Below are 26,569 nucleotides of genomic sequence, written 5' to 3'. Positions count from 1 at the left end.
TTCAAACAACACAGGACACAAAACTGAATGAAACACCAGTCCTTTATGAACTGTATTCACAGCCACTCACTCCCAGCCTCCAGTTAACCTGATGTCAAGCCTTTATGTGGTGGCCGGAAACTATTCACCAGAGGAAATCCATGTGGATACTAGGAAAACCTAGACTCCACACAGAAAACTTCCAAGCCAGGAACTGAACCAAAACTAGGTCCAAGAGCTATAGGAACGACAGCACAATGTACTGTGCAATAATAACCATTACCATACAAAATAATAAGTTGTTTGATAACTATTACATTTTGTATTTTTATTCCATATCTGCTTTAATTTATCAATTGATTTGCTTTAAAAGACATAACAACAACAAAAAACCTTATTAAGTAAAACTGATCTTTGTAGTCACACGTAATGAAAAGCTTTAGCCTTGTGAACATTAGGGTAGTCCCAGGCTGGTCTTACTGGGATTTGGTTGTAGAAGTACTTCTGTTTGTCGAAAAATCTTCTCAGTCCAGTTCTTGGTTGTATCGGCTCTGGTTAGAAGGTTTTCAAAATGTGCATCTAATTCTGTCTTCTCCGCCTGGCCCAATTTCTCCTCTGTATACTAAAAGAACAAAAAAAAGTTAGATAGTATAGATACACAAAATCCAAAATGCAATTTTTCACAGAATCGAAAATGCGACTTTTGCATTATTTATTCAAAAACTTTAAATTTAGAAATTATTATCTGAAGGGTACAAATTGTTACTCAAAATAGATTCTACTACAATATACTTAGTTATCCAGCACCTCTAATTGGTGTGAAAAAGTATTGGCCCCTTTAGTTACTCTCTCAAACAAATTATCAATGTTAATTGATAAGACTCCGCTAGCTGAACACTACCAGTTCTTTTGAATCTAAACCTAATTACATGTTGACCATTACTGTGAGGGCAAACTCACCAAGGAAAAAAAACTTGTTGAAACTCACCAATCTGGAAAGAGTTACCAAGCCATCATCAAGGCTCTGAGACTCCAACGCACCACAGTGACAGCTATAATCTCCAAATTTTAGAACATTAGGAACAGTGCTAGATCTACCCAAAGGCTACTCTGTCAAAATGATCCCAAGGGCACAGTCACAACCCATTCAAGAAATCACAGAGGACCCTAGAAAAACATTTAAAGAACTGCAAGCCTCTCTATCCAGATCTTAGGATTAGTGTTCATGCCTCCACAATAAGAAATATTCTGTAAAAATGTGATTCATGGAAGAGTAGCAAGGCAAAAACCTCTGCCATCCTAGAGTAACATCAGTGCTCATGTTAGAAGATGACAACATTAGAATAATCTAGAAGAGAACAGACAATTCAACCCCAACAAAGCTCACCAGTCCTATCCATTTAATTCTTCCAAAATAACATGACACCCAGTTTTGAAACTTAAAGTCCTACTGCCGACCATTTTTTTTTAGCACATGTAAATGCCATGTATGTCTGGAGTTTGACAGTAAAAACGTAACTGTTACAATAAAACATGGGTGTGGTGGTGTAATAGTGTAGGAATATTTTGCCGCCTCAGGAACTGGAAGACTTGCTATATTTGAAGGAACTATGAATTCTGCACGTTACCATAATATTCTTACAGTATCTATAGGTGACCTGAAGCTGATGCTTAATTAAGTTAGGCAGCAGGACAATAACCCAAAACAAAAGCATGTAAACAGAATGCTTCAGAAAAAGCAAAATTTAAGTTTGAGTGGCTGAGTCAAATTAATGACTTGAACCCAATGCTGTGTAAGGACCCGCCACATGCAGTTGACACTCACAAACCTACCAATGTGTCTGAATTAAAGCAGTTCTACAAAGAACTCCAATGTGAAATTATAGGAAGTGCATAGTTTAGGTGCTGAAACCAAGTATTTAAACTATGGGGCAATTACTTTTTTACATGGGTAAAAAGGGTGTTGGATAACTTTGTAAAATAATGATTTTCAAACTGTACTGTGTGTTCACTCAGGTTCCCTTTCTCTAATATGATTTTTTACTTAAAGGTCTAAGGCCACTCATTGTATAAAATAGACAAAAATAGAGAACATTGAGAATGCAGCCAATACATTTTATCACCATTGTAGCTATGTGTAGGGATCAAACTGAACAGTTCCAAAATGATAAATGAGTGAAAAGCTTAGAAAATAGTAAAATAAGCAAATAGAACATGTTAAGAACACAGCTACCACAGTCTACCATTTTAAAAAAGGTAAACCTGTATGAATTTGCTAAGAAATTACATTACGCAGCCAAAAAAAAAAAAAAAAAAAAAGCAATGATAGAGCAACATTTTAATTTAAAAAGAGGAATAATTCTTGGCAGCAGCAAAGTAATCTAATACCAGGCACTACGTGGGTTTTGAATAATTGAACAGAAGGCAAGCCATCTGCCAAGACCAGGTACTTACTGTGGTCTGAGACATGCCACTTCACTGGTCTAAAAAATGGTTCAGTGTACTAAGCATTGTGTGGTATCAATATGTCACTAAGGTGTAAGGTAAAACAACAATTAGCCTTTGAATTTAGACAAGCCACCAACCTGCATAATACCAGTCAAAGTAAGCACTCTGAACAGGAGGACAGACTAAAGCAGTAATTTGTAGCTTCAGTGTTCTCCAACAGCTTTAAGCTCACAGCAGGTTGCAGGAAGCTATAGAGACATCCAAGTCTGATCCTTGTGGTTATGGAGGCTTCTGGTTAGCATTCCCCCTCTGAGTGTATTTATTTTTGAATATACATGATTTTTTAAAATTAAATTCCAGGTGTCTAAATTAAACGCTGCTTGTGTTTTTTAAGGGGTTTAACAAAAAATGCACATTTATATTTGGACACTACTATTATTCTACCAAACCATAGAGCTTTCATCCATTTGATGCCTCAGATGGATCTGTTTATGCAGATAAGAAAACATACTGTGCACTGTAGGTGCACTTCAGCCCATATTTATAACTGCAGTAAGAAGAAGGAAAGAATGCTGTAGCACCAATCAATGAAGGATCAACAATGTGATAAAGATTATTAAATTAATCAAAAGGTGATTTAAAACTACTACTAATTAGTAAGTTGTCTTAGATCATTTCTGGGTATGTTTGAAGGACAGCAAATAACAAAAAATAAAGCAAAGCTACATGTAAAACAGGACCCCAGCACTCCTGCATGAACAATAACTTCTGCTGTATTAATTAAGCCCTTTCAAGTATTTTCCAATCATGTTATCCAGTTCAGAGCTGCAGTGGCAGGAAACAACCATTGATAGTGTATCAGCCCATTGTGGGCAGCAGTGAAAATTAATAACAAGTGTTACTGTAGTCTGTTCATTTAAGCTTTGAACTCATATGAAGAGACTGCTTATGAAATATTATGTCACATACAATATACATTGTATTAATACTTATGTTAGATTTCTTGCTCTCCCTTTTAATTTCACATTCTTGCTTGTTTTCACAATTGCGATATATCAGTCTTTGGCCCCATCCACACTACTACATTTTAATTTAAAAATGCAGACATTTGTCATTTTGTATTCATATCCACATTACCGCATTGTTTTGGGAGCCTGATATCAAAGACTTTCAAAAACGCTCTCAAGAGTACTTCAAGTCCTTCTATTCTACTCGGTTTAAAGAAGACAAGAAAAAATCTAATGTGTTTTGTGATGCACTACAAATACCAGAGCTAGATGCTCTCTTAGTACAGAGGAACTGGTGAACTCTTTGGAATTACTGGATGCTATAAACTTACTCCAAAGTGGAAAAGCAGCAGGCCCTGTTGGCTACCCGGTGGAATTTTACACAGAATTTTCAAATAAGTTAGTTTGACTGTTATTTAGCAACGTTTATGAATGTGGTCTCAAATAATTAAAATCATGTTGCTGTTTTACAAGTCACACTAAGTTTAAGGTGTTCTTTGTAAATTATGACTTGGCTGCTATAAATGCAGCGATGTACCCATCAGTTCCTAATAAACATATACTGTATACAGTATGTTAATAAGCTTTTTCAAGTTTATTGTTATGTCACACACTGATTAAACAGCAGAAACAAAGCATGTGAGTTGTTTGCAATTTTACTATCTTTAAACTTGCCAAAATTAGTTTAAACTACATTGGATACTCAAACTTCTAATCAGAAACCGGGCCATACATAGCTTTGGCAGAGTTGACAGGACAGTATGTTACAATGACTTTGGATTTCTTGTTTGTGCCTACTCTCATAATATATGCAATACCCAGTAGGAAAATTAGTATAGAACAACAATAGGAACATATACAATATTGAGAAAAATATAAATTATTGAACAACTAGTTTTTTAGCTATAACAAATTTGGGGTGTCAGAAATCAAACAAAAAGCAGCCAAATGTCTCCGTTTGATGGCTCATGCCCACAAACAATAACTCAGTCTTTAAAGTGATTCAGGTTGGAAGTGGCCTGATGACATTCTAGGCCTGAAAAACAAAGTTTAATGCATGACCTTTTGACAGGTCAGTCAGACAATCTGGAAAATGAGTAAGAAAGCTGACATAAACAGAAAATGTACCCCTTGGTGCTTTGAGTATGATCATCAGAGCTTGGTAATCAAGAGTGATGGTCAGAGCCAACGATCCACTGCCATTATAAGCAATAGTAAACCCAAAAAGAGGGTCACAGCCCAGTAGTGCGAAACACTGGCTTAAATGACCTTTTGAAATGAGATGTGTCATCGGCAATACAGAGGTATATTTTTCAAAGTAAGCATGGAAGTTTTGGTTAATTGTAATTAAAATTAAGATAAGAAACAAGGTAATCCAATTAAAAAGTTTGATCATATAAGGTAACATATTTTTATATACGTTTCATATATTAATTATTATATTGGTGATGCAGGTACACTGGTGTATATGCAGATATAGACATACAGATCCATATTACTAACCGAAAATGGTAAACCGGATATGGACGCAGGGACCTGCCCGTGGACGCAGGAGACATAGTGCGCAGGCGCCACACAAAGCACCCCTCCCCAGAGTGAAACGGGAGAGATTACGAACGTGCGCAGGCGCCACACAAAGCCCCCCCGCCCCAGAGCGAAACGGGAGAGACTACGAACCGTCCGACATGCCGCAAGCAGGATAAAGCGAGGTCAGAAATAAAAGACAGAGTAGGAAACAAAGTAAAACGTCATAAAGAGATTAAAGAACGGGGCCAAACACATGGAGAGCAGGTTACAGATGATGAAAACTGGAATGCAACAGCTTCAAAAAAACCTAGGTACGAAACACATGCACAGCGAGATACAGAATATAAAAGCAGAAAAAACGACAGTTAAACGTCCACACCACACAGCGGAGGCAGACCCGGAAGGTGCAGGCGCCTACATCGCGCGTCGGAAGGCGCGGGAAAGTACAAAAGGCAAAGGCGCCTACACAGCATGGTAAAACCCGACATAATATGGAAGACGCAGGCGTTGCCGCCATATTGTGAGTGGCACTACTGTGTAGTGAAGGCGCAGGCGTCACCGCCATATTGTGCGTGGCACTACTGCGGAGTGAAGTTAGGAATAATGTGCTGCTTGAAATCGTACAAAACGCCGAATGCGACCCACCGTCTGAAACTGCGGAGGCAAAGCAGGCACGGGTTCAAACCGAACGAGCTCGACTGACGGATATAGACCTACAACGTGCGTCTCAAACCGCAGAAGCAGGGCAAGCACGGGTTCAAAACAACGCAAGCTCCTACAATGCGCGTCTGAAACTACGGCTGCCCAGCGGGCACGGGTTCAAAACGCCGGGGGTAGGCGATCGAAGCGAGCAGGGGGCGAAGCCCCCTTGTATAGATAGATACAGACAGGCTACACCTTTATGGCTAATCTGTAACTAAAACAAACTTCCAGTATAATGTCAAAAAAAAAAAAAAAAACAGCAACATACTATGAGATATATTCTAAAAGCTAAAAGTATGAACACTGCTTAGAAGGTCCAGGAAAAGCTTCGGTGAAAAAACCAAAGCATTAAACAGAAAGGAAAATGAGAATTAAAATGAAACAAACATATGACAAGCCTGTTTTGGTAAAACAAAGAATTGCTATGGTTGCCTCGCAACTCAAGTTCCAGCTATACTTTCCTTAGGGACAACTTTCTAAGGATTAAATTGAACTCACTATATTGCCTGTGGTGTATATTAGCCTCCAAGGGACTCTTTCCATGCCAGTCCTAATTGGGTTTCAACTTTGACTTATTTAAATTTACCAAGAAAATTCTATCTTGCTGTTTTCCTTGGTAACTTGCTCTACATTTGACAGTTAAGATGTAAGTTTGGATGTAACACCAGATAGCCTGCTTTTATTTGTAATATCAGGCACATTCTGCTAATCATACAGTAAACAGTACCACAAGTAAGTCTCCAAACATTTCACTCACTGCAATGTACAAACATTTCCTTTTAAGCCAGACTGATATAGAGTGGTAGCACATAATCATTTGGTACATTTTAATTTGAGAGAAAGGCAAGAACTGAGAGTATAATTAAGGAGTTCAAAATTATGACAAATGGAGGTCTGCCTCAGTTCCTCATTGGATATTGCACAATTCAGGGTAAAGACAGACACTTCACTTCTCAAAATAATTTAAAAACCAAACGGTTGTAAATCATTTCCTGCTAGCTTTTTAATTTGTAAACTTGGAAGACTTTGTTCATTGTGCATTAAAATGATCAATAAAAGATATTTCAAGTCAGTTTCCAATTCATTCGTAAATGCATTTGAAGAGGAAGCACTCAGAGCTGAAATGTTAAATTAATCTCCAGAAGCCGGGCACTACCTGCATATGGTTTATGAATGTGGCTTTAATCAGCTAGATGAATACAATAACGGGATGGAAAAACACAATTTAGAAATATATGTAAGATATGAAATTTGAAACTCTGACTTAGATATAAATTCTCCATTTATTTTTCACATCCAACAAGCTCAAATCAGATTTATAGCCAAATCTAAAAGTTGCAAGTTAGTTACCAACTCTGAATAGTGTTCCACTTAAAGGTAGGAGAAGGCTATACATTAAATACAATTAAATAAATTCAAGCAAAGTGTGGGAGTAGGTGTAGGTGTTTTTTTGCCATACCACATGCTTTGCTGCTACAGGAATCAGAGTTAAGAATTAGGTTTTAAACTAACAACTTTTTAGATTTTTAATATTTGCCATCGGTCTGGATCAACACATTTTACTGTTAGAAGGAAGTCTTCTGTTGGCACAAGAAAGGGTGTTTTATTCCATTTCATTCCAGCACTGATGGACTAATTTTGCAGAAAGGTAGACCTTTACATTGATTATTTTTCTTTGGCACATGCTACATGCAAGTAAATAAATAAAGTTAAACAAACCCCAGTTTAAAATCTAAATAACTTTTCAAGTCTTTCTTTGGTATATCTAAAATGTTATGTGCAGTATTGGCCTCCATGTCATGAAACCACTGATAAATGTCAAGAGAAGTGTTATTAGTCTTAGTCAAGTAGTGCAGAGTATAAACCACAGTTAAAGACAGATGCAAATGACAGAATTTTTCTGTCTTAACCAAACAGAGATATGACTGGAGAAACAAATTACAGAATCCGGACTACACTGGGCACAATGAATAAACCACCCTTGATTGGGGCATCAGTCTGTTGCAGGAGACACTGACACACACCAGGTGAATTAGAAGCAAACCTATCAAGCTAGTATCTCTGCCATGTAAAGTTTTGGGGGGTTGGCTACTAAGTGCCCAGGAAACATATGTGCTTACAAAAGGAGAATATGCAAAACCCTCAAAAACAATGCCCACACTAGGGGTTTGACCCCAGGGCCACAAGGCAGCAGTACTAACTACAGTGATCCCTCGCTATATCACGCTTCGCCTTTCGCAGCTTCACTCTATCGCAAATTTTATATGTAAGCATATTTAAATATATATCGCGGATTTTTTGCTGGTTCGCGGATTTCTGAGGACAATGGGTCTTTTAATTTCTGGTACATGCTTCCTCAGTTGGTTTGCCCAGTTGATTTCATACAAGGGACGCTATTGGCAGATGGCTGAGAAGCTACCCAGCTTACTTTTCTCTTTCTCTCTCTTGCGCTCTCTCTGATCCTGACGTAGGGGGTGTGAGCAGGGGGGCTGTTTGCACACCTAGACGATACGGACGCTCGTCTAAAAATGCTGAAAGATTATCTTCACGTTGCTACCTTCTGTGCAGCTGCTTAGTGAAGCAAAATGCTGCACAGTGCTTCGCATACTTAAAAGCGCGAAGGGCACGTATTGATTTTTGCATGTTTGTTTTTCTCGGTCTCTCTCTATTTCTCTCTCTCTCCCTGCTCCTGACGGAGGGGGTGTGAGCTGCCGCCTTCAACAGCTTTGTGCCGCGGTGCTTCGCATACTTAAAAGCCAAACAACCCTATTGATTTGTTTGCTAGAGATTGTTTTCTCTATCTATGTGACATTCTGTGCTCCTGACACGCACTCCTTTGAAGAGGAAGATATGTTTGCATTCTTTTAATTGTGAGACAGAACTGTCATCTCTGTCTTGTCATGGAGCACAGTTTAAACTTTTGAAAAAGAGACAAATGTTTGTTTGCAGTGTTTGAATAACGTTCCTGTCTCTCTACAACCTCCTGTGTTTCTGTGCAAATCTGTGACCCAAGCATGACAATATAAAAATAACCATATAAACATATGGTTTCTACTTCGCGGATTTTCTTATTTCGTGGGTGGCTCTGGAAACTTCGCGGATTTTCTTATTTCGCGGGTGGCTCTGGAACGCAACCCCTGCGATGGAGGAGGGATTACTGTACTGTGATGTCAAGCTACCTAGAAGTGCTTATTATTAAGTTAAAATTACATAACCATTTATTGAATGGGAAATGTGAACACATCAGGCGTGTACATGGGGCATTTTTGAGGCTAAACGCTGTAGATGAACATCGGAAGAGTATCACTAAACAGTGTATGATTTTTTAAGATGACAACTTACTGCAAACATACAACACACTGTTGAGTCATTTCAGAGTGTGCAAGACTATGTTGCTTAAATCAAATTCTTTAGTAGACATTCAGAAATGTGTACTGAAATGATCACTTTATAGTTTTTACTTTTGGATGAACCTAATAAATCCTCCATGATCTTGTTTATGTTCTACTAAAAATGTTATGTCTGTCAGTCATTGCCCAACCCGCTATATCCTAACACAGGGTCACGTGGGTCTGCTGGAGCCAATTGCAGCCAGCACAGGGCACAAGGCAGGAACAAACCCCGGACAGGGCGCCAGCCCACTGCAGAGATACTAAAAATGTGATGTTTTACAAATTATGCTGTCACCTTAGTGCTCAACCATTAACCCCATCCATCCATCTATTGAATAAAACCTTCTTTAAAAAGGAAGACAGATTTTTCTAGCAGAGATGAGTGCAGTTGATCCAGTTACTGAACTATGCTCTGAACACTTTCCATAACACACTCGTGCACTCACTCGTTTTGTAACTTAGTCTTCAATCACCCTGCTAATTATACTTTATTCTTTTAGGAGGAAAGTTTACATACAATGCCAACAGTTGGAGTCCTCTGAGGAAACTCATTTAGATGTAGGCATATATTTTCTGCATTTTTCTAATGCATACTTTTAATAAAAAACATTAGGTACAGAGAAACACCATCATTATGGAATCTCCCATTCTGGTTCTGGGTTTTAAAGCACAAAATTTAAGCCAACTCTCATGATTATACGTTTTAAAGTCACATCATTACACCAACGGAATACAATTCACTACAAGAAAACATTTGTAGTGCTTTTAGGGGTCAACACCTTAAATTTGGAAATACAGGGGAATGTTATGAAAAAAAAACAATGATTGAAAAATAGGATAAAATTAGAAACTTGGAAGAAAGTGTAATTGGTAACGATTCAGTGAAATATCATTTAAAGGATTTGTCTGCAAGATAAAAAAAATATATATATATTTGAAGCCTGACCGATAAAAAGGTTGGACTAGAGAAGTACTAAGTCTGAAGAAGTGTCGAGTGAGAGACAGGCAGGCGGTGATCACAATAAGTGATCAGGATGATACTATAGTATATGGCACAGCATTCACATACTGTATGTATGCTAACAGGAATATAGCTATATACAGATAACTAAAACAATTATGGTAAAGCAGAATGGTGGTAGGAGTTAACACATGTACCTGTGTAAGAAAAGATGTGAAGAAGGCATGGATATTGTTTTACTGTTGTTCTTGTGTATTAATACTGTTGGCTAATTATGAATCCTCTCCACTTGCTTATGAAGAACAAAATTAACAATACATTTGCCATGCATAAGAATCTCAAATTTTATGCTTTATGAGTATTAGAAGTCCAAATAAAATTCCTGGGGGTGCTCTCCATAATAAACGAAGGAGCTCACAATATGGGAACCATTTCTATTTAAGACCAAGAAGAGTCAAGTTAAAGTGGTTAGGTCATATAAATTATAATGCCTCTGGATAACTGCCACATGCAGTGCAAAGCCAGACCCAGGATATGACAAGGGATTATATCTCTCGGCTGGCCTGGAAATCCCACAAGAAGAGAAGAAAACTGTTGCTGAGGACTGTGTGTTTATCTGTATCCAGCTCAGCATGTTGCCACTGCACTCTCCTCAATAAAACAAATCAGGAGCAAATTAGTGATGTTGATTCATATCACAAAGAGGTAGGTAAAATTATAAACAATAAAGACCTTCACAAAAGATCATAAATTACTTATTTATACAAATTATACTGATCTTATACTTGTTAAACACGGACACTAAAATTACCAAGTTAGGCAGTTACATGGTGTACACTCTACAGTGTGTCAGCGACTACCCATGCTTCTAATTAATATGACAAAATCACCACCCACCTCTCAGAGAACTTTTTATCATTAAAAAGTATAGATAGCATACCAAAAGCAAACATCGTGTTAGCATCTCTAACTGCATATGTTAACTATTGTGGCCCAAATAGGGTATACAGTAGACCCCTGCGAAGTCGCAGTTCAGAGTTCACAGCCTCAGTCATTCACGGATTTTTCCTTACAACCTATCTAATAATTGTTAGCGGAAACCGCAAATATCCTCCGCAATTTTTATGTTTTTTTTTGGTGGCAATACTGTACTATAGAGAGAACAGGAAGCAGCTGTGGAGGAGAACGCAGCTTGGGATGGTGAAAGTAGCCAATAGAATTTGAAACTGCAACTCCCAGCAGTCCCTGCAGTGGCTCTGATTGGTCTTCTGCTGAGGGTGCTGGGGTCAAAGGATGTCAGTGCGGCTTTTAAAAAGGGGACCGGTGACCAAAAGCAAAAAAGTTTTTGTAATTTGTGTTTCAAGTTTTTGTCTGTATGCCTTCTGTTGGGTTACCTGTACTTATTCATTTTGTCCTGGATCGTTTCATGATTGGTATCCGAATTGTCTGCTGTCTGCCTGTGTACATGAGGACTGTAAGTGGATTCATGGCCATCCTGCAAAGAAAGGAACGCTCCTAAAACCCATCCATCCGTCTTCACCATTTCAGGAACTAGCGGTAGGACTATCTTTACATTCCCATTCAGCGTGCGGATCTCAGGACTATTTTCATCATTACATTTCATCCGTTGCCATTTTTCATGATTTACTGTGTGTTTTCTCTTTGTGCTTTGTTGTATTTAATGTGTAATCGCCATAAGGGGAACAGGGGTGGTATCGTTGTTTTCATTACATTCTTTATTTGCTGTTTGATTACCGGTTTGCTTTGTTTTTGTCTCCGTTTGTGAGTGTGTGTGGGTCGGGCCAAGGCTAGGTCGTCCCTGGAATCTCCATCATAAAAATAAATCACTGTCTTCTCAACGGTGTGAATCTTAGCGGCACTGGACCGCTACAGCAACAACATTTATTTAAATAGCACATTTTCATACAAAAAGTAGCTCAAAGTGTGTTAATAACAGCGTTATTCATTTCTCCTTGCTGCTGATTGACTGTGATGCATCTCCAGCTGAGTGTTCTTGTGTTTTCCATTTTGTTCCCCTTAATCCTTCAACCGCCTATAGTCATTTCCCAGTGCCATTTGCGAGCACACAGGAGCTGATCAGTCAGTGCCATAAATTCATTGAGCAGCCAGCTCATGACCACTGCCAGCTCCTTGTGAGCAGGGGGGCTGAACGCACCTCTACAATCTCCTGTGTTTCTGTGCAATTCTGTCACCCAAGCGCGACATCCTGCAGCACTGCAGCCTCACTGTCCCTGGGATTGAGCCACTGATTAGCCTGCCAGCATCAGCACTTACCACTGTGAGCTTGCGTGCAGCCAGTTCAAGCGCAGTTGGCTCGGTGATTTCATCCATTGCGTCAGTTACACCTTGTGCATATTGTTCCAGTAGTTTTTTTTAAATAGTTTTTACAGTTCATTAGCAGTGTGTAAAATTATCAGTGTTGCAGTAATTGTGATGCTCTTTGCATGAAAAAAAATGTGTTCCATTAAAATTTCACTTTTTCTTTATAAATTGTGACGTTTACTTGGAGTGCAGCAAAAAAGTATTTGGCATCCAGGGATGCATTAACCCCCAAGTATGTTGCAGTTTAAGGCTTAAAGCCGCAAGATGCTGTTGAAACACCCTGCACCTTCTAAGGCTTCTAGCAATGAAAATGTGCTTGCATGAATTACAGTACATATAGCAGTAACATCTGTATTTTACATTCTAGCATTGCGGGAGACATAGCAGTACAGTACTGTGCAGTATACGGATTTACCTTTACATTCTTTTTTTGTAGGTAATGTATTAAGCTGGGTTTGAAATTAAAATGTTTTGGGGCATATTTAGGGTTTAAACTATAAAAATATGCATTTTTTTTAACCACATCCAAAATTCACGTTTTTTCACAATTCGCAGGTGCTCTAGGAACATAACCCCCGGGAAATTTGGGGGTGTACTGTATTGTGCATTACTATTTCTGCTTCCATTTTGAATTAGTAAGACCCGGGTTTTAACTATAAGCCATGCTTTCTTGATAGCATATAATTACAGGGAAAGGAGATTGAACCTCTGGCTGGGGCTTGGGCTACAAGCTGAACGTATCATAGTAAGCTCTTGCTTTCCTAGCTAATTACCATTTTGTAGTTTGTCACAGCTCTACCAGTAACAGTGAGCTATACTGTACTTTACAATGTTTTCTTGTTTCTATAAAATGCAGATTATTTGTGATAAAACCTCTTTTCTAAAATAATGATAAAATTATTAGCTTTACACTTCTCAAGTAAATGTTTATCAACAGTTGGACCAATAAAAACTTGTCAAACATTGAAACAAGCTGCTCCCGTTAGGGGTCGCCACAGCGGATCATCTTCTTCCATATCTTCCTGTACTCGTCATCTTGCTCTGTCACACTCATCACCTGCATGTCCTCTCTCATCACATCCATAAACCTTCTCTTAGGCTTCCTCTTTTTCTCTTGCCTGGCAGCACTATCTTTAAAATCCTTCTCCCAATATACTCATCATCTCTCCTCTGCAGATGTCCAAACCAGCGCAATCTCGCCTCTCTGACTTTGTCTCCCAACTGGCCCACCTGAGCTGACCTGACCCTCTAATGTCCTCATTTCTAATCCTGTCCATCCTTGTCACACCCAATGCAAATCTTCACATCTTTAACTCTGCCACCTCTAGCTCTGTCTCCTGCTTTCTGGTCCGTGCCACTGTCTCCAAACCATATAACATAGCTGATCTCGCTACCGTCCTGTAGACCTTCCCTTTCACTCTTGCTGATACCCGTCTGTCACAAATCATTCCTGACACTCTTCTCCACCCATTCCACCCTGCCTGCACTCTCTTTTTCACTTCTCTTCCACAATCCCCATTACTTTGTATTGTTGATCCCAAGTATTAATTTAAAAAGCACTTTCAGTTTGAAATCATACTTTTATCTGTTTATTAATTACAAAAAAGACTGTGGTTAAAAAATTCTGGAAGTATTACTCAGAAGTCAACCTTTGACCCCTAGTACAAATTACTAAATAATGACTTTTATTTTAATTTTGTGTTTAATAAAGAAAGATCAGCCATGCTGAATCCAGCATCCTTGAATGATTAAATCTTTCAACACGGTAGGCGAATGGTTACATTCAGTATATTTTAAGAAACTGCAAACAAAAATCTGTTACGTTTTATTTGTCACCATAGGTTAAAGCAATCTAATGTAAGGACTTGCTAAACACTAAATTAGTAAATTAAGCCCTGAAATGCAAACCCATAAAAATGTATTTTCTTTATAGATGTTTTATTGCTTAGGTTCCAGTAATTCTTCAAACGATTGTTAAAAAAGTATGGTTCTCATTCAAGCTTACTTGCAGGTTTGTAGCATAAGCCGATTTTAACTTGATAAGATAATTTTACTCTCCTAGTAACACATATGCACAATTTTATCATATATAACTGACCAAGGTTAGAAGCACATGCTGATACAGCAGACTACCGCACTTACCACATGACAAATCAACTCAGGATCCCAGATTAGGACCGGAGTGTAGCCATGCAACGGATGACACCTCAGCACCACATTAGTTCAGTATTCCTTTACCAATCACCCAACCTACAGGGATGTGTGGTCTACGATTTTTCCCATAATTAGATCCACAATCCACACCAGGTACTTTCCATGAGAGAAGAAGCACTAAAGTCCATTCAACAGACTACAGCAAGTGTTGTTTGGAGGCCTCTTCCCAAATAAATTGCAACATATCCAACAAGGCTCAGTCATGAAGGAAACTATATATCTAGCAAGTCAAAATATAAATGATACTATATACTAATCATTAGACAGGTGTAAAAATATTTAGCAAATAAAATCTTGAAACTAATTAAATAATCATACCCCAGGACTTTTGAGACAGATTTCTTTGGTCTGTCCAGTCAAGAGTGGATATAGAATACCACTATGTAGTCACCAGACAAGAGCACGTGTGAAGAGATTTACTCATGACAATAGTCCCTTTCCCATACCGATTATTCATACTTTGTATTACTACTACAAACTATACAAGTACTTTTAGGAAAGGCACTTAAAACAGAAGATTTTTGACCTTGAATTGGATCAAGTAGATTTAAGAATAGTCCACTCTAGAAGCATCGGTTACAAGGCAGGAACCAACTCTGAATTCAACACCAGTCCATCACAGGGCCTACTCCAAACTCCCACATTCAAAAACAGCCAAATTAGACTTGAAAATGAATAAGCCTTTAAAATGTGGAAGGAAAGCAGGAGTGCTGACAGATAAATCCATGCAAATATGGAGAGAATATATTCATTTAAGACAAAGACTGGATCCTGTAGGAAGAAGCTCTAACCACTACAAACCTTAGGGAACTAATTTTTACATTTAATCAGATTTCAAGAGTTTATGTTAGGTACGGTCTATCTTACAACCCACTGTGAAGTCAGGTGTGGTCAAAACCAGGAATGCAGCATATTGTCGTCATGGATGAGGAGCCCTTTTGCCAGTTGTGGAAATATTGTGAGGATTCCCAGAAGTTTCATGCTCATAGATAATGGTATAATAATATAGTGAGTCTTGTGGCCAAATGTTAACAATGAAGTAGTCCTCCAAGGAGCTGGATGGCAACAGAGGGCATGTGTCCTTATGGAAGAACAAGTTCTGCAGAGAGACCCACGAGTTTTATTAAATATTTTTGACCCTGTAAGGGGATATAGTTCAGGCAGGGAGCTTCAAACTCTGCCTGGCAATAGGACTAGGAGGCTTGGAGGCAGGTGTGGAAGAGAGGCAACAGTTGATCTAGTAGGCTAAATGTGGTAAAAGAAAGATCAGAGCAGTGAAAAGGGGGAGAACACGTTATCCACTTCCCGTACTACACATCTATAGAAAGGGAGATTACTTGTACAGGGGCAGCATTTTATTATTTTTTTTCCCCAACTTTGTTTTCTCCCTGAATGTAACCACCAGGCCCCACCCAAACCCAAAGTACTTATTTAGATAATAAACTACCATTCTTTAGGTAAACCTGAACTCCTATACGTTTTAGGCTTGGATTATGCTTTGCAGTGCCCTTGATAATTTACACTGCCATAGACATAATATTACAGAAAACAGCCCAATTAGGTCCCAGTAAACCAAGATGTAGCACATCAAAGCCATATTCTCTTTTTGCAACAGATGTTAATTGGCGGCAAAAAAAACTTCACTCAGTTTATTTCCCATTGTGGTTATTATAACCCATAGATAGATTTTTAAATACTTGTATTTATGATATTGTTTTCATCTAACAAGATTATGAATACTCATATGAATCCTTGCTAGGAAAACAGGTCAATTGTGATGCAGAAATTAGTGAAACATCCTTATCATCTTGTGACATGTGTGATGTCCTCAGGACAGCTTTGCCATTCAAAACTTTGATCAAGTATCACATTTTACCCCAGCTTAACATAAACAAGGATACACTGCCATCTTGCTTCAAATGGGTCAATTCAAAATAGCCAGAACTTTATTTTATAAAAGACCTGTGAAAAACATCAAAAATAGTAGGGAAATAAAACATATCTATCCAATTTAACAAATGGAATGGTAATACCTGGAATTACATCCTGGGAAACCTGGATTAATGTCTAAAGTAAACCAGAATATTTATCTCCATTTGGTTAGGAAGTGGTCAATGTGGCATTTCCATATCACAACCTTTACAAGGCTAATTAATCCCCACCATGCATGTACATTTTTATTGAACTTGCAAGCTCTCCTTGATTGCTTGCGGGTTTCTCTTTCTCTTTCCAAAAACATGCTATCAAGTTGATTGGATATAAATGGATCCCTGTGTGAGCAAATATGGAGTGTAATTGAACATGCCTTCTAAAGGACTAGCATACCTGTACAGTGTTCATTAATGCTTCAGAAATACAGCATGTTGTATAAACATGGTTGGCTTTCTAATAGCTATGCAATTCAGCCTGCCATCTAACTGTTTTAATGGAAGCGTAATATGCCAAGTAAAAGCAACATTCCACCAGACATTTTTGCCTTATGTAGAATTTCCAGTTACATATGAAAATCAGAGCACCCACTCACTACTGAATATCAAGTATATAAAGGATTTAGATGATAGTTTTTAATAACCAATGTGTGTTGATAAAAGAAGATCACTCAGATCTTGGCTATGGCATATCAAAACAACTGCAGAATTTTATTGCAAGAAAATCAGAATTCATCTAGGATTCACAACAAGTTAAAGTCAACGTTCATGAAAGACTAATGCTGTCTGGTAAGGAAATAAAGTAATTTACACAAAGATGTAAGTCTGAAGTGAACAATTGCAATATAAAATAAAATAATTCAGCAACTTTAAGTTAGAGCCATGTATTTTAAAGATGAGATTATCTTTAATTCTTAAAAAAATATAAAATGTATTTATTTTAAAACGTGTTACTTCAGCTTGTATATCGGCATTTGTAAACTGGATGTGCATTATTTAACTATTAATTATCATTAAGTGGCATGGTGGGGTAGTGTTCTGCATTGATGGCTGCAGATATCAGACTTTTCAGTTTAGTCACTTTCTGTACTGATTTCACACATTATCCCTGTGCCTGTATGGGATTTCTCTTACAGGGAAGTCATGCACATTAGGTTTTCAGGGACATTACACAGGCGTGGTACAAGTGTATGTCTGTGTACCTGACACTGGTGGAATAGATTATGACTTCCTGCAGCCTTGTAAGTAAAATGGTTAAAAATAGAGGTCTGAATTGATAGAAAGATGAAATTAAAATGAGTATAATAATGTAAGTATATATGGTATTTGAAGAGACATGAAAAATATTGGGTGGCATAGTGTTGCAGTGGTGGCACTTCTGCCGCACAATATAGAGACTAGGGTTTGATTCCCAAGTTCCCCTGCATGGAGTTTACATGTTCTCCCTGTGTCTGGTCTGGGTGCTCCAGTTTCCTCCCACTATCCTAAGAGATGCAGTTTAGGCGAACTGATGAAAATGAATTGCCCTTGTTCCCTAGTGTCTGTCTGTTGTGTGGGGTAGGGGTGGGTGTGTGTATGTGACAGTTTAACCTGAGATGGACTGACGCCCTGTCCAGGGTTTGTTCCTGCCTTGCACTATCGACTAGCTGGGATAAGCTAAAGACCCCCAGGTTAGAAAATTAAACGGGTTAGACAATGAAAGTACTTTTAAAATATGTTTATGTAATAAGTAGATTGAAAATGTTTCAAATACAACTTTCCAATTTTCTGACTTCAATTTTCTGACCAAGTGAGAACCAGAATATGATGTACATTTGTGTACAGCACACACACACACATATATATTAGTTATATTTATGCATATTTGGTACAGAAGTATTTATTCCCTTCCCCAATTCCCTTATTGTACTGAATACTTCTGCAAAACGCATTAAACAACATATTTTTCTTGTTTCTGCTGAAGATTTGTTATAGTATAAAACAACATACTTGAGTTTCAGGACTTTGAAATAAAAATAATCACAAAGAACAAAACTAGGTAGGAGTAGGATGTTATTCAATAAAGAGAACTGATAAAAGGATTCAATACTTTTGCAAAATCCTTTATATATAGTATATGAAGAAAAATGTTAATCTCTTCGTAAACCAAATTTATTTTGTGCTACTGATATAATAAGACGAAATCGTTCAATCTAAATCTATTAAAAATATTATACTAAATAAATGTCTTCAAGTTCTGTTTTGTGCTATTTCTGTGCAAACTAAACAATTAAGGGCATAGCCTTACCTTAAACCAGTCACAATGAAAGAAGGCTTCTGTAAGCGTTTTATACACTAGCCAACCCGCGGTGTAGCATACGGCGCATAATCACGCTGCTTTTTTAATGATTTTTAAGCACAAGGAAAAAAATGAACATTTGAAAAATCCGTAATTTAATAAACCACCAAGAAAAGTAACATTGCAACAATGCACGCTACGAACCAACATACAGTCATCGTTCAGTACACACTGCCTGCTCATGTGCCCGCCCCCAACTCCTCACCTGAGTCGCTTTTGTCTGTGTACAGTCCACATGCACCTGTGAGTCACGTTGACTGTTCATTTTCCAAACACCGCCTCAGTCGCTTTTGTCTCTGCTACAGTCCACATGCACCTCTGAGCCACGTTGTCTTTTCATTGTTCTTTGCGGTTCCGGCTGCTTTTCTATATATAATCCACCAAGTCACCCAACCATGGTAGTAGCAAGGGGGGGGGGGGGGTGTGTACAAAGGGCAGGGACATAATCAGTGCGAGTGTATGACCCACACTTACGGGGAATTCCTCGTTCGTGGGGAACAATTGCAAGCCCTGGTCTCCAGCACGAATGGGGTTCAACGGCTTACCCACGTCTGTCGGCGCCGGGTAGACACACGTTGATCCATTCAGGGTAGCGCGCGTGCAGTACCGGACATCCAAGGGCATCACAGACCTGTTAATGCTCAATCTCATGTGGATGAAAGCCACTTGTCCCTCTAAGAAGTTGGACGCTGACTGCTCTTGGGTCACATAATTATTTAGCAGGCTAGAGTCTCGTTCGTTTTCTGAATTAACCAGACAAATCGCTCCACCAACTAAGAACGGCCATGCACCACCACCCACAGAATCGAGAAAGAACTATCAATCTGTCAATCCTCTCCGTGTCCGGGCCGGGTGAGGTTTCCTGTGTTGAGTCAAATTAAGCGAAAGGCTCCACACCTGGTGGTGCCCTTCCGTCAAATCCTTTAAGTTTCAGCTTTGCCACCATACTCCCCCCCCCCCCCGGAACCCAAAGACTTTGGTTACCGTTATCGTTTATGGTCGGAACTATGACAGCATGTGACCATCTTCGAACCTCCGACTTTCGTTCTTGATTAATGAAAACATTCTTGGCAAATGCTTTCGCTCTCGCTCGAATTGTTGTCAGGCGTGGCTCTGTGAGTTGTCATCGTATCCCATGGTCTTAGCGTTGGTGGGCGGGTCTCTGTGAGTTGGCGGGCGTGGCTATGAAATGCATATCCCATGGTTGTCTTGCTTATTCTGTCGGCTATGTCGTGCGTATCCCATTGTTGTCTTGCTTGTTCTGTCAGTTTAGTGAATTATATATATATATATATATATATATATATATATATATATATATATATATATATATATATATATATATATATATATATATATATACATACACAGATGAAATTGTTTGCAATCAAATGTAATTTTATGTATATGGCAAGCCTATATTTTGGATAATTGTGATAATTTTGTTACAGTGACTATCATCTCACTTGCTATCAAAGAACATGATTATTAACATTACATCTACACTTCCTCTGATACTACAGGCATGGCAACATATAGTTTGCCTTCTTGTATTATGAAGGCTCCAGAGCATTGCACTTTAACAGTGATGCTGCATTCATATGCTACATGACAGAAAGGAAATACAAATTTCCTAGTGGGAAATTTCATGTGAATGCCCTTCAAAGCGGTAGTCCCTAGAGGAACAATTCATGGAAAACAACAATATTCGAAATATCCAAGGTGTGACATGATACTGACCTCTCACCTCATTCAATTATATTAAATAAATTAATTATACGGTATATACAGTAAGTTGGAAATGGCATTTTTGTGGCTGCATTGTATTTGAAGGACACAACTTTTAAAGTTGCTTTTTATTTTCAGAGAAAAGAATTAGCTTATTGTTTATTTGTTTTTGTGTGAATTTAGTAGTAAATCTATAGTGACTTCACATTTCAGCAAAAGCACTGACAGGAAACTCCTGTGGAAAGTGTTGATATCTCCAGTTTTCCTGTAGAATGTGAATTAAGTATTTGTGCTTGAAATGAATAAAGCCAGCTCTTCTGATGTGCAAGAAATTTACAAACTGTCTACGGTGAAACGAAGTTAAACCTCTACATATGAATTGCAACCAAACTGTATGTGATAAAATTGTAAATATAGCACATAGTCTGATTAAATCTTATTCAGACAAATTTGAGGCCACAAAATCCTTTCAGAAATAAAAAATTAGATAAAAATTTAAAAAAAATCCATTCAAGAATTAAGTTTCTTCATCTCAGTAATACAAGTTACTATCTGAAAATTAAAAGGACAAATGCATTAGTTTAAATGCATATTTAGTATAAAGACGCAGACTCAAAACTACCAAGTTTGGATATATTTGGGATGGAATGTCAAGCATACAACACAGAAAAATAGGGTGAGGAAACATAGTCATATATACTAATTTAAACTTAAAAAAATCTACAGATATGAATGCTTTTCACCACAGTGTAGGCTTGATACATCAATAATTAATTTGCGGAGAAACTGTAATTGGAAGCCTCTCTAAAAAAATTTCAATTATTATTAACCCTTTCACTGCTCCTAATGGAACTTATTTTGCCTTAATTTTAATTGAATTGCTTTTTAAAATCAGAAACATTAACTGTTTATTTATACTTTAAACTGTGGCCAAAAATTAATGAGATGCAGAATAAGCCAAAACTGTTTATTTTCTGAAAGCGCATCCAAAATGTTTCGTAGACTAGAACAGATCAATATTTTTTTTGACTTTCACTTTTTTTTCCCCCCAAATACATTATTGAAACTGATTAACCATAAATGTAAAACATAAGTTAGCTGGGGGAGAAAACCAGAGCAGCATAAGGAAAACCCACGCAGAGATGGGGAGAATATATAAATCCACACAGGATTCAAACCTATCTATGTACTACTGACTACACTACTCTGTCATCCCTGCTGTGCACGGTTTCATTTCATAATAATTACAGAACACATTCAGACCTTATATACATTAAATCACTCATGCATATTACAAGAAATATTATAAAAAGGAGAAAAGCATATAAAAATCTTGATAACTTGTGCAGTTTTTTAACTTAAAATGACAGGTAAATGTTCTCAATGGAATTTTAATTAAATAGTTAAAACAGTCTTGAGTGGCTAGAAACTACTTAGGAAGAGGGTTTTGAAAAAAGAAGAATATTACCAGTATTTACAGCAATACTAAAGAGTACAATATTTTAGAGAATATGTTTGACACAGAAATGAATAAAAATAAAAGCAAAAAATTATAACTTTACAAAAGCCACTTAGTGTACCATTCTAAAACAAAGGTAATGTTTAAATGGGCGGCATGGTGGCGCAGTGGGTAGCGCTGCTGCCTCGCAGTTGGGAGATCTGGGGACCTGGGCCCGCTTCCCGGGCCCTCCCTGCGTGGAGTTTGCATGTTCTCCCTGTGTCTGCGTGGGTTTCCTCCGGGCGCTCCGGTTTCCTCCCACAGTCCAAAGACATGCTGGTTAGGTGGATTGGCGATTCTAAATTGGCCCTAGTGTGTGCTTGGTGTGTGGGTGTGTTTGTGTGTGTCCTGCGGTGGGTTGGCACCCTGCCCAGGATTGGTTCCTGCCTTGTGCCCTGTGTTGGCTGGGATTGGCTCCAGCAGACCCCCATGACCCTGTGTTCGGATTCAGCAGGTTGGAAAATGGATGGATGGATGTTTAAATGTCATTTCTATCTTAAAGCCCCTGTAATGCTTTAAACAACTTATTTTTTCTGCTACAACTGATTTTGTCGTAGTTGCTATTACATTTTCATATTTAGATTTGTGTCAGTAGGCTGTTAATCTTATTTGAATAACTCAGAAAAAACAAATACAGAGAGACGATGTTTTTACCAACCTCATCTAGATTTGAATATAAGGTAATGTCGCATTTAAAACAAACAAAGGGAATCAACGAGATAAGGATATTTTTTTCCATGTTTTTCACAAAGAAAAGAGATCATTTTAATTTGTATAAGTTTCTGAACTGAAAGTGATGTAACAAGATTTCATGAACTATAAAATTAAACACAAAAGATAACAATATGCAAAATAATTCAAAGAGTAAATGGACACAACTTTTAATAATTACTGCAAAAAAATGAACCATTATTTACTTGGCTATGAATTTAAATCTTCCTGTTAATATGGTGCTGTAAAGTTTTCTCCATGTTTTTACAGCATAACCAGTAGTGTGTGAAGTGGTTTAAGAGGGTGCCAAGTTTAACATTTCAGTAGATGAAGGAACAAACACCACCACAAGATGCAACAAGGCCGGGGCCTCTTTAATGATCAGAATATTGGGACACAAACCAAGTAGAAATATTTATCTTTTAATATTATAATTCAAGAATGTGAAACGCAGAGAGCTACTATGCTCACTCTATCTTTAGTGCTGCTGGAGTAACGTCTATTGTTGAAACAGAGCAAACAGAAGCATGGTCAACATACAAACTGATAGTTAAACATTGGTGGGGCACATAGTGTTAAAGTTACAATAGTGCAATTGTCTCAGTTTGGTCAACAGGGTGAACACTGATAGATAAAGGGCCTCTCTTAGAATGGGAATTGAACTAACAACCTTCTGTTTCACTGTACAAAATCCAAGACATCAATCATGAGACCATGCTGCTTGTAACATCCTTACAATGAAAATTACAAATAGCCTCACTGTTCTTGTAATATTTGAATTAAAATTTTAAGGTATCATTATAATTAACAAACTACAAAAAAGCACCACTGACAGTATTACATCTAACTCTGATCATCTCAGATACCCCTTCTCTACAACATCCAGATGAAAAAAAATAACTTTAGATAAAGTACTCCCTCAAAGATAGTGAAATATCAAAAAAAAAAACAAAAACTAGCACTCTTTATCAAGCTAACAGTGATAAATGCCTGCCTCATAAAGTGAACTTAAAACTTTCCTAGGTTAAGTATAATAAGACATGTCTATCTGAGGAAAAATTGTGAGATAGCAGTGGAGTATATTAAGAAAATTAATTGTTCATTATGCAGTAATACTCCAACAGCTCTGCAAGATGAGCCAGTAAAGCATAAGGAATTATTAGTAAATCAAGGATTTTTAAAAAATACCCTGATTTCTTTCTGATAAGCTTTAAACATGGTACATTTCAAAACATATGCCCAGTGAGTTAGGTGTGTTAGAGCATCTCCCTCAAGTAAGGCACTGATAAATTCTGCAGTAAACTTTGAGTGGAGTTAGATCACATAAAATGAGGAAGAGTGTAATTTATCTAGATATGACTTTTACTCATTATCTTAAAACCTTAATGAAAGGTCAGGTTCCCAATGCTTTCTCAGATTTCAAGTTTCTATATGTACATAGCAAAAAAATGTTTTGAGGAAAGGATATATATGTGACACAGCAAGTCCAGAAATCTTAAATAAAATTCTTTTCAGCAAACCAAATCTTCACCTTTCAATGTTTAAGATTATGACTGTGCATATGTTTTTAAAAGGAAAAGATAAGCTCATCCTGTTCATCAAATAAAAAGAATATTTAGCTTTATATAGGAGGAACATGTAATTAATTGAAACAAATACAAACACATTTAAATGCCACTGAGTACTCTGTACACAATAAAGAGTACTGATAACTACAAAATATTGATATATCTCTATTATATATAAAAAATCCTGAGACGACAGGAGACTTTTTAGCCTGGGACGAGACGTGACTTTTTCAGAGAGATAATTTCATGTCCTGCGACACGAGACTTTGTGCCAAGAGATTTAACCATGCCCGGGGCCGGAAATAAAAGACATAGATGACAAAGTAGAATGTCGTAAAGAGGTTCAAAAACGTTGGCGCGATACACATGCAGAGCAGGTTAGAGATAATGAAAGTGGTAAAATTCAAAAGTCACAAAAAAATGATAGTAAAGATCGCATTAGCGCAAACAAATGGAAATTATTACTCGGTGAAATAACGGAACAACGAGAAGAGATTGAATATATGAACATTGGTGAAAATATGCAGATATTGTTCGGATTTAAACTTTAAGTCGGAGACTTGTAGACAGTCTAATTCGCGTTGCCATCAGGGAAAAGCAGTGTTTCGTCGCAATGAAGAGGCCTATCCGCGAGAATTAAAAGATTTGTTGTTTGGTGAAAGCAAAATCCACATATGTGAGCGGCAAAGACGTGAAGTGGCTGGCGCATACCGTGGCCAGGGGGCTGGCGAGCGAAGCGAGAAGAGGGCAAAGCCCCCTAGTCTCATAGCTATTTAAAAAAATGAAGCAAGAAGAGGGCGAAGCCCCCTAGTCTCATAGCTATTTAAAAAAATAATTGTTGAAGTATAAATTGCTCTATATATCATATCATGGCTCTACAGGTCAACTATTTGAAGTCACAATATAAAAATAATGATAAACTGAAGGGCAGCATAATTGAATTTACAGTAGCGCTGCCAACTTATAGTCCTTGACTCTGTTTTGATTTCAACCTGGGATTGTCTCTTCATGTAGGTCACATTTCCTCAATACACTCTTTGGAGTTTCCTCTAGTGATTCCTGTAAACAATCTCTTAGGTTGATTAGTAAGTCTAAGGCTATGTCCATACTATTAAATTTTCATTTAAAAACACTAGCATTTTCACACTAAAATGACTGGACATACAATATCCCCATCCACAGTTGTTTCTTTTCTTGCTCCTACTGGTTAAAGGATAAAATTATGAAACCCTGGGCATGTTTTCAGAAAATGGAAGAGGTGATGAATGGTTTGACCACAGACCACAATGTAATAATAATAATTCTTTGCATTTATATGGCGCTTTCTCACTACTCAAAGCGCTTAGCAATTGCAGGTTAAGGGCCTTGCTCAAGGGCCAAACAGAGCAGAGTCCCTTTTGGCATTTTACAGGATTCGAACCGGCAACCTTCCGATTGCCAGTGCAGATCCCTAGCCTCAGAGCCACCACTCCGCCGAAAAAAATGTGTAAAAGATTGCTTCCAAATGCTTCTTTACAATGCTAACTGTTTCCTAACAGTTTCGGTGAATTTATAGATGACGTGACAAAACTATAGATATTCCACATGAGCTTTAATAATAATGCATTATTTATTTAATAATACATCTGTTAATAAAATACATTGAGCTTTTTAAAGAAGCCAAACGTTTGACACAAAGTTGTTATATTTATTAATCATGGTGCAGATGAGAGGCAATGTGTTGCATGTGGAATTTCAGTGTACTCTATACAAATGACAATAATGACCCTATAAACTGTAGGGTTACTGACTAGCCAATCATAATATCAAAGACTGTAACATAAAAACTTTTTTCTGTATATAAAACAAATATTAGCAGATGTATATTGCATACAGTGAGATGCCAAAACATTATGACCACTACAATATGAAGTGAGTAACATTGATTATCTTGAAAAAACAGCAGATGCCAAAGTCAAGATATATTGGACAGTAACAGAAATTAGGTACACAGTCAACATGCTGAATGTAGAACATATAGATTGGTGTAAAGACCTCAGTAACTTTGACATGGGATCACAGCATTCCCAAACCACCAACAACTGTGGGATGCTCTGGGTGAGGCAATAGTGTGAATACCTACTAACAGTTGCCCAAGGAGAGATAAAGCACAAACTCTTGGCAGGGTATTATACAGCCAAGACTCATGCAAGGAGGTCAATGAAAGCTATTCTGTCTGTTAAATA

The 26,569-nt window shown here is 37.7% G+C and overlaps 1 protein-coding gene and 1 long non-coding RNA gene across 3 annotated transcripts in view; one reads left to right on the top strand and one right to left on the bottom strand.

Moving 5' to 3' along the window:
* LOC114656961 (endophilin-B2-like) overlaps positions 1–26,569 on the bottom strand; it is an 82,206-nt gene that overhangs the window by 52,803 nt on the left and 2,834 nt on the right. For both annotated transcript variants that reach the window (XM_051932178.1, XM_028808626.2), the window contains one exon: positions 460–601. In XM_051932178.1, coding sequence (XP_051788138.1) covers positions 460–601 — 142 coding nt within the window. The remainder of the gene's footprint in view (positions 1–459; positions 602–26,569) is intronic.
* LOC127529197 (uncharacterized) overlaps positions 22,311–26,569 on the top strand; it is an 81,359-nt gene continuing 77,100 nt past the window's right edge. Inside the window, exon 1 of the long non-coding RNA XR_007935887.1 lies at positions 22,311–22,349. This is a non-coding gene — a long non-coding RNA (uncharacterized LOC127529197). The remainder of the gene's footprint in view (positions 22,350–26,569) is intronic.

This window comes from Erpetoichthys calabaricus, chromosome 9, assembly GCF_900747795.2.
Source record: "Erpetoichthys calabaricus chromosome 9, fErpCal1.3, whole genome shotgun sequence".
Lineage (NCBI taxonomy): Eukaryota > Metazoa > Chordata > Cladistia > Polypteriformes > Polypteridae > Erpetoichthys > Erpetoichthys calabaricus.
The sequence above is the reverse complement of the archived record's forward strand: the minus strand, read 5'-3'. Positions and strand labels throughout refer to the sequence as shown.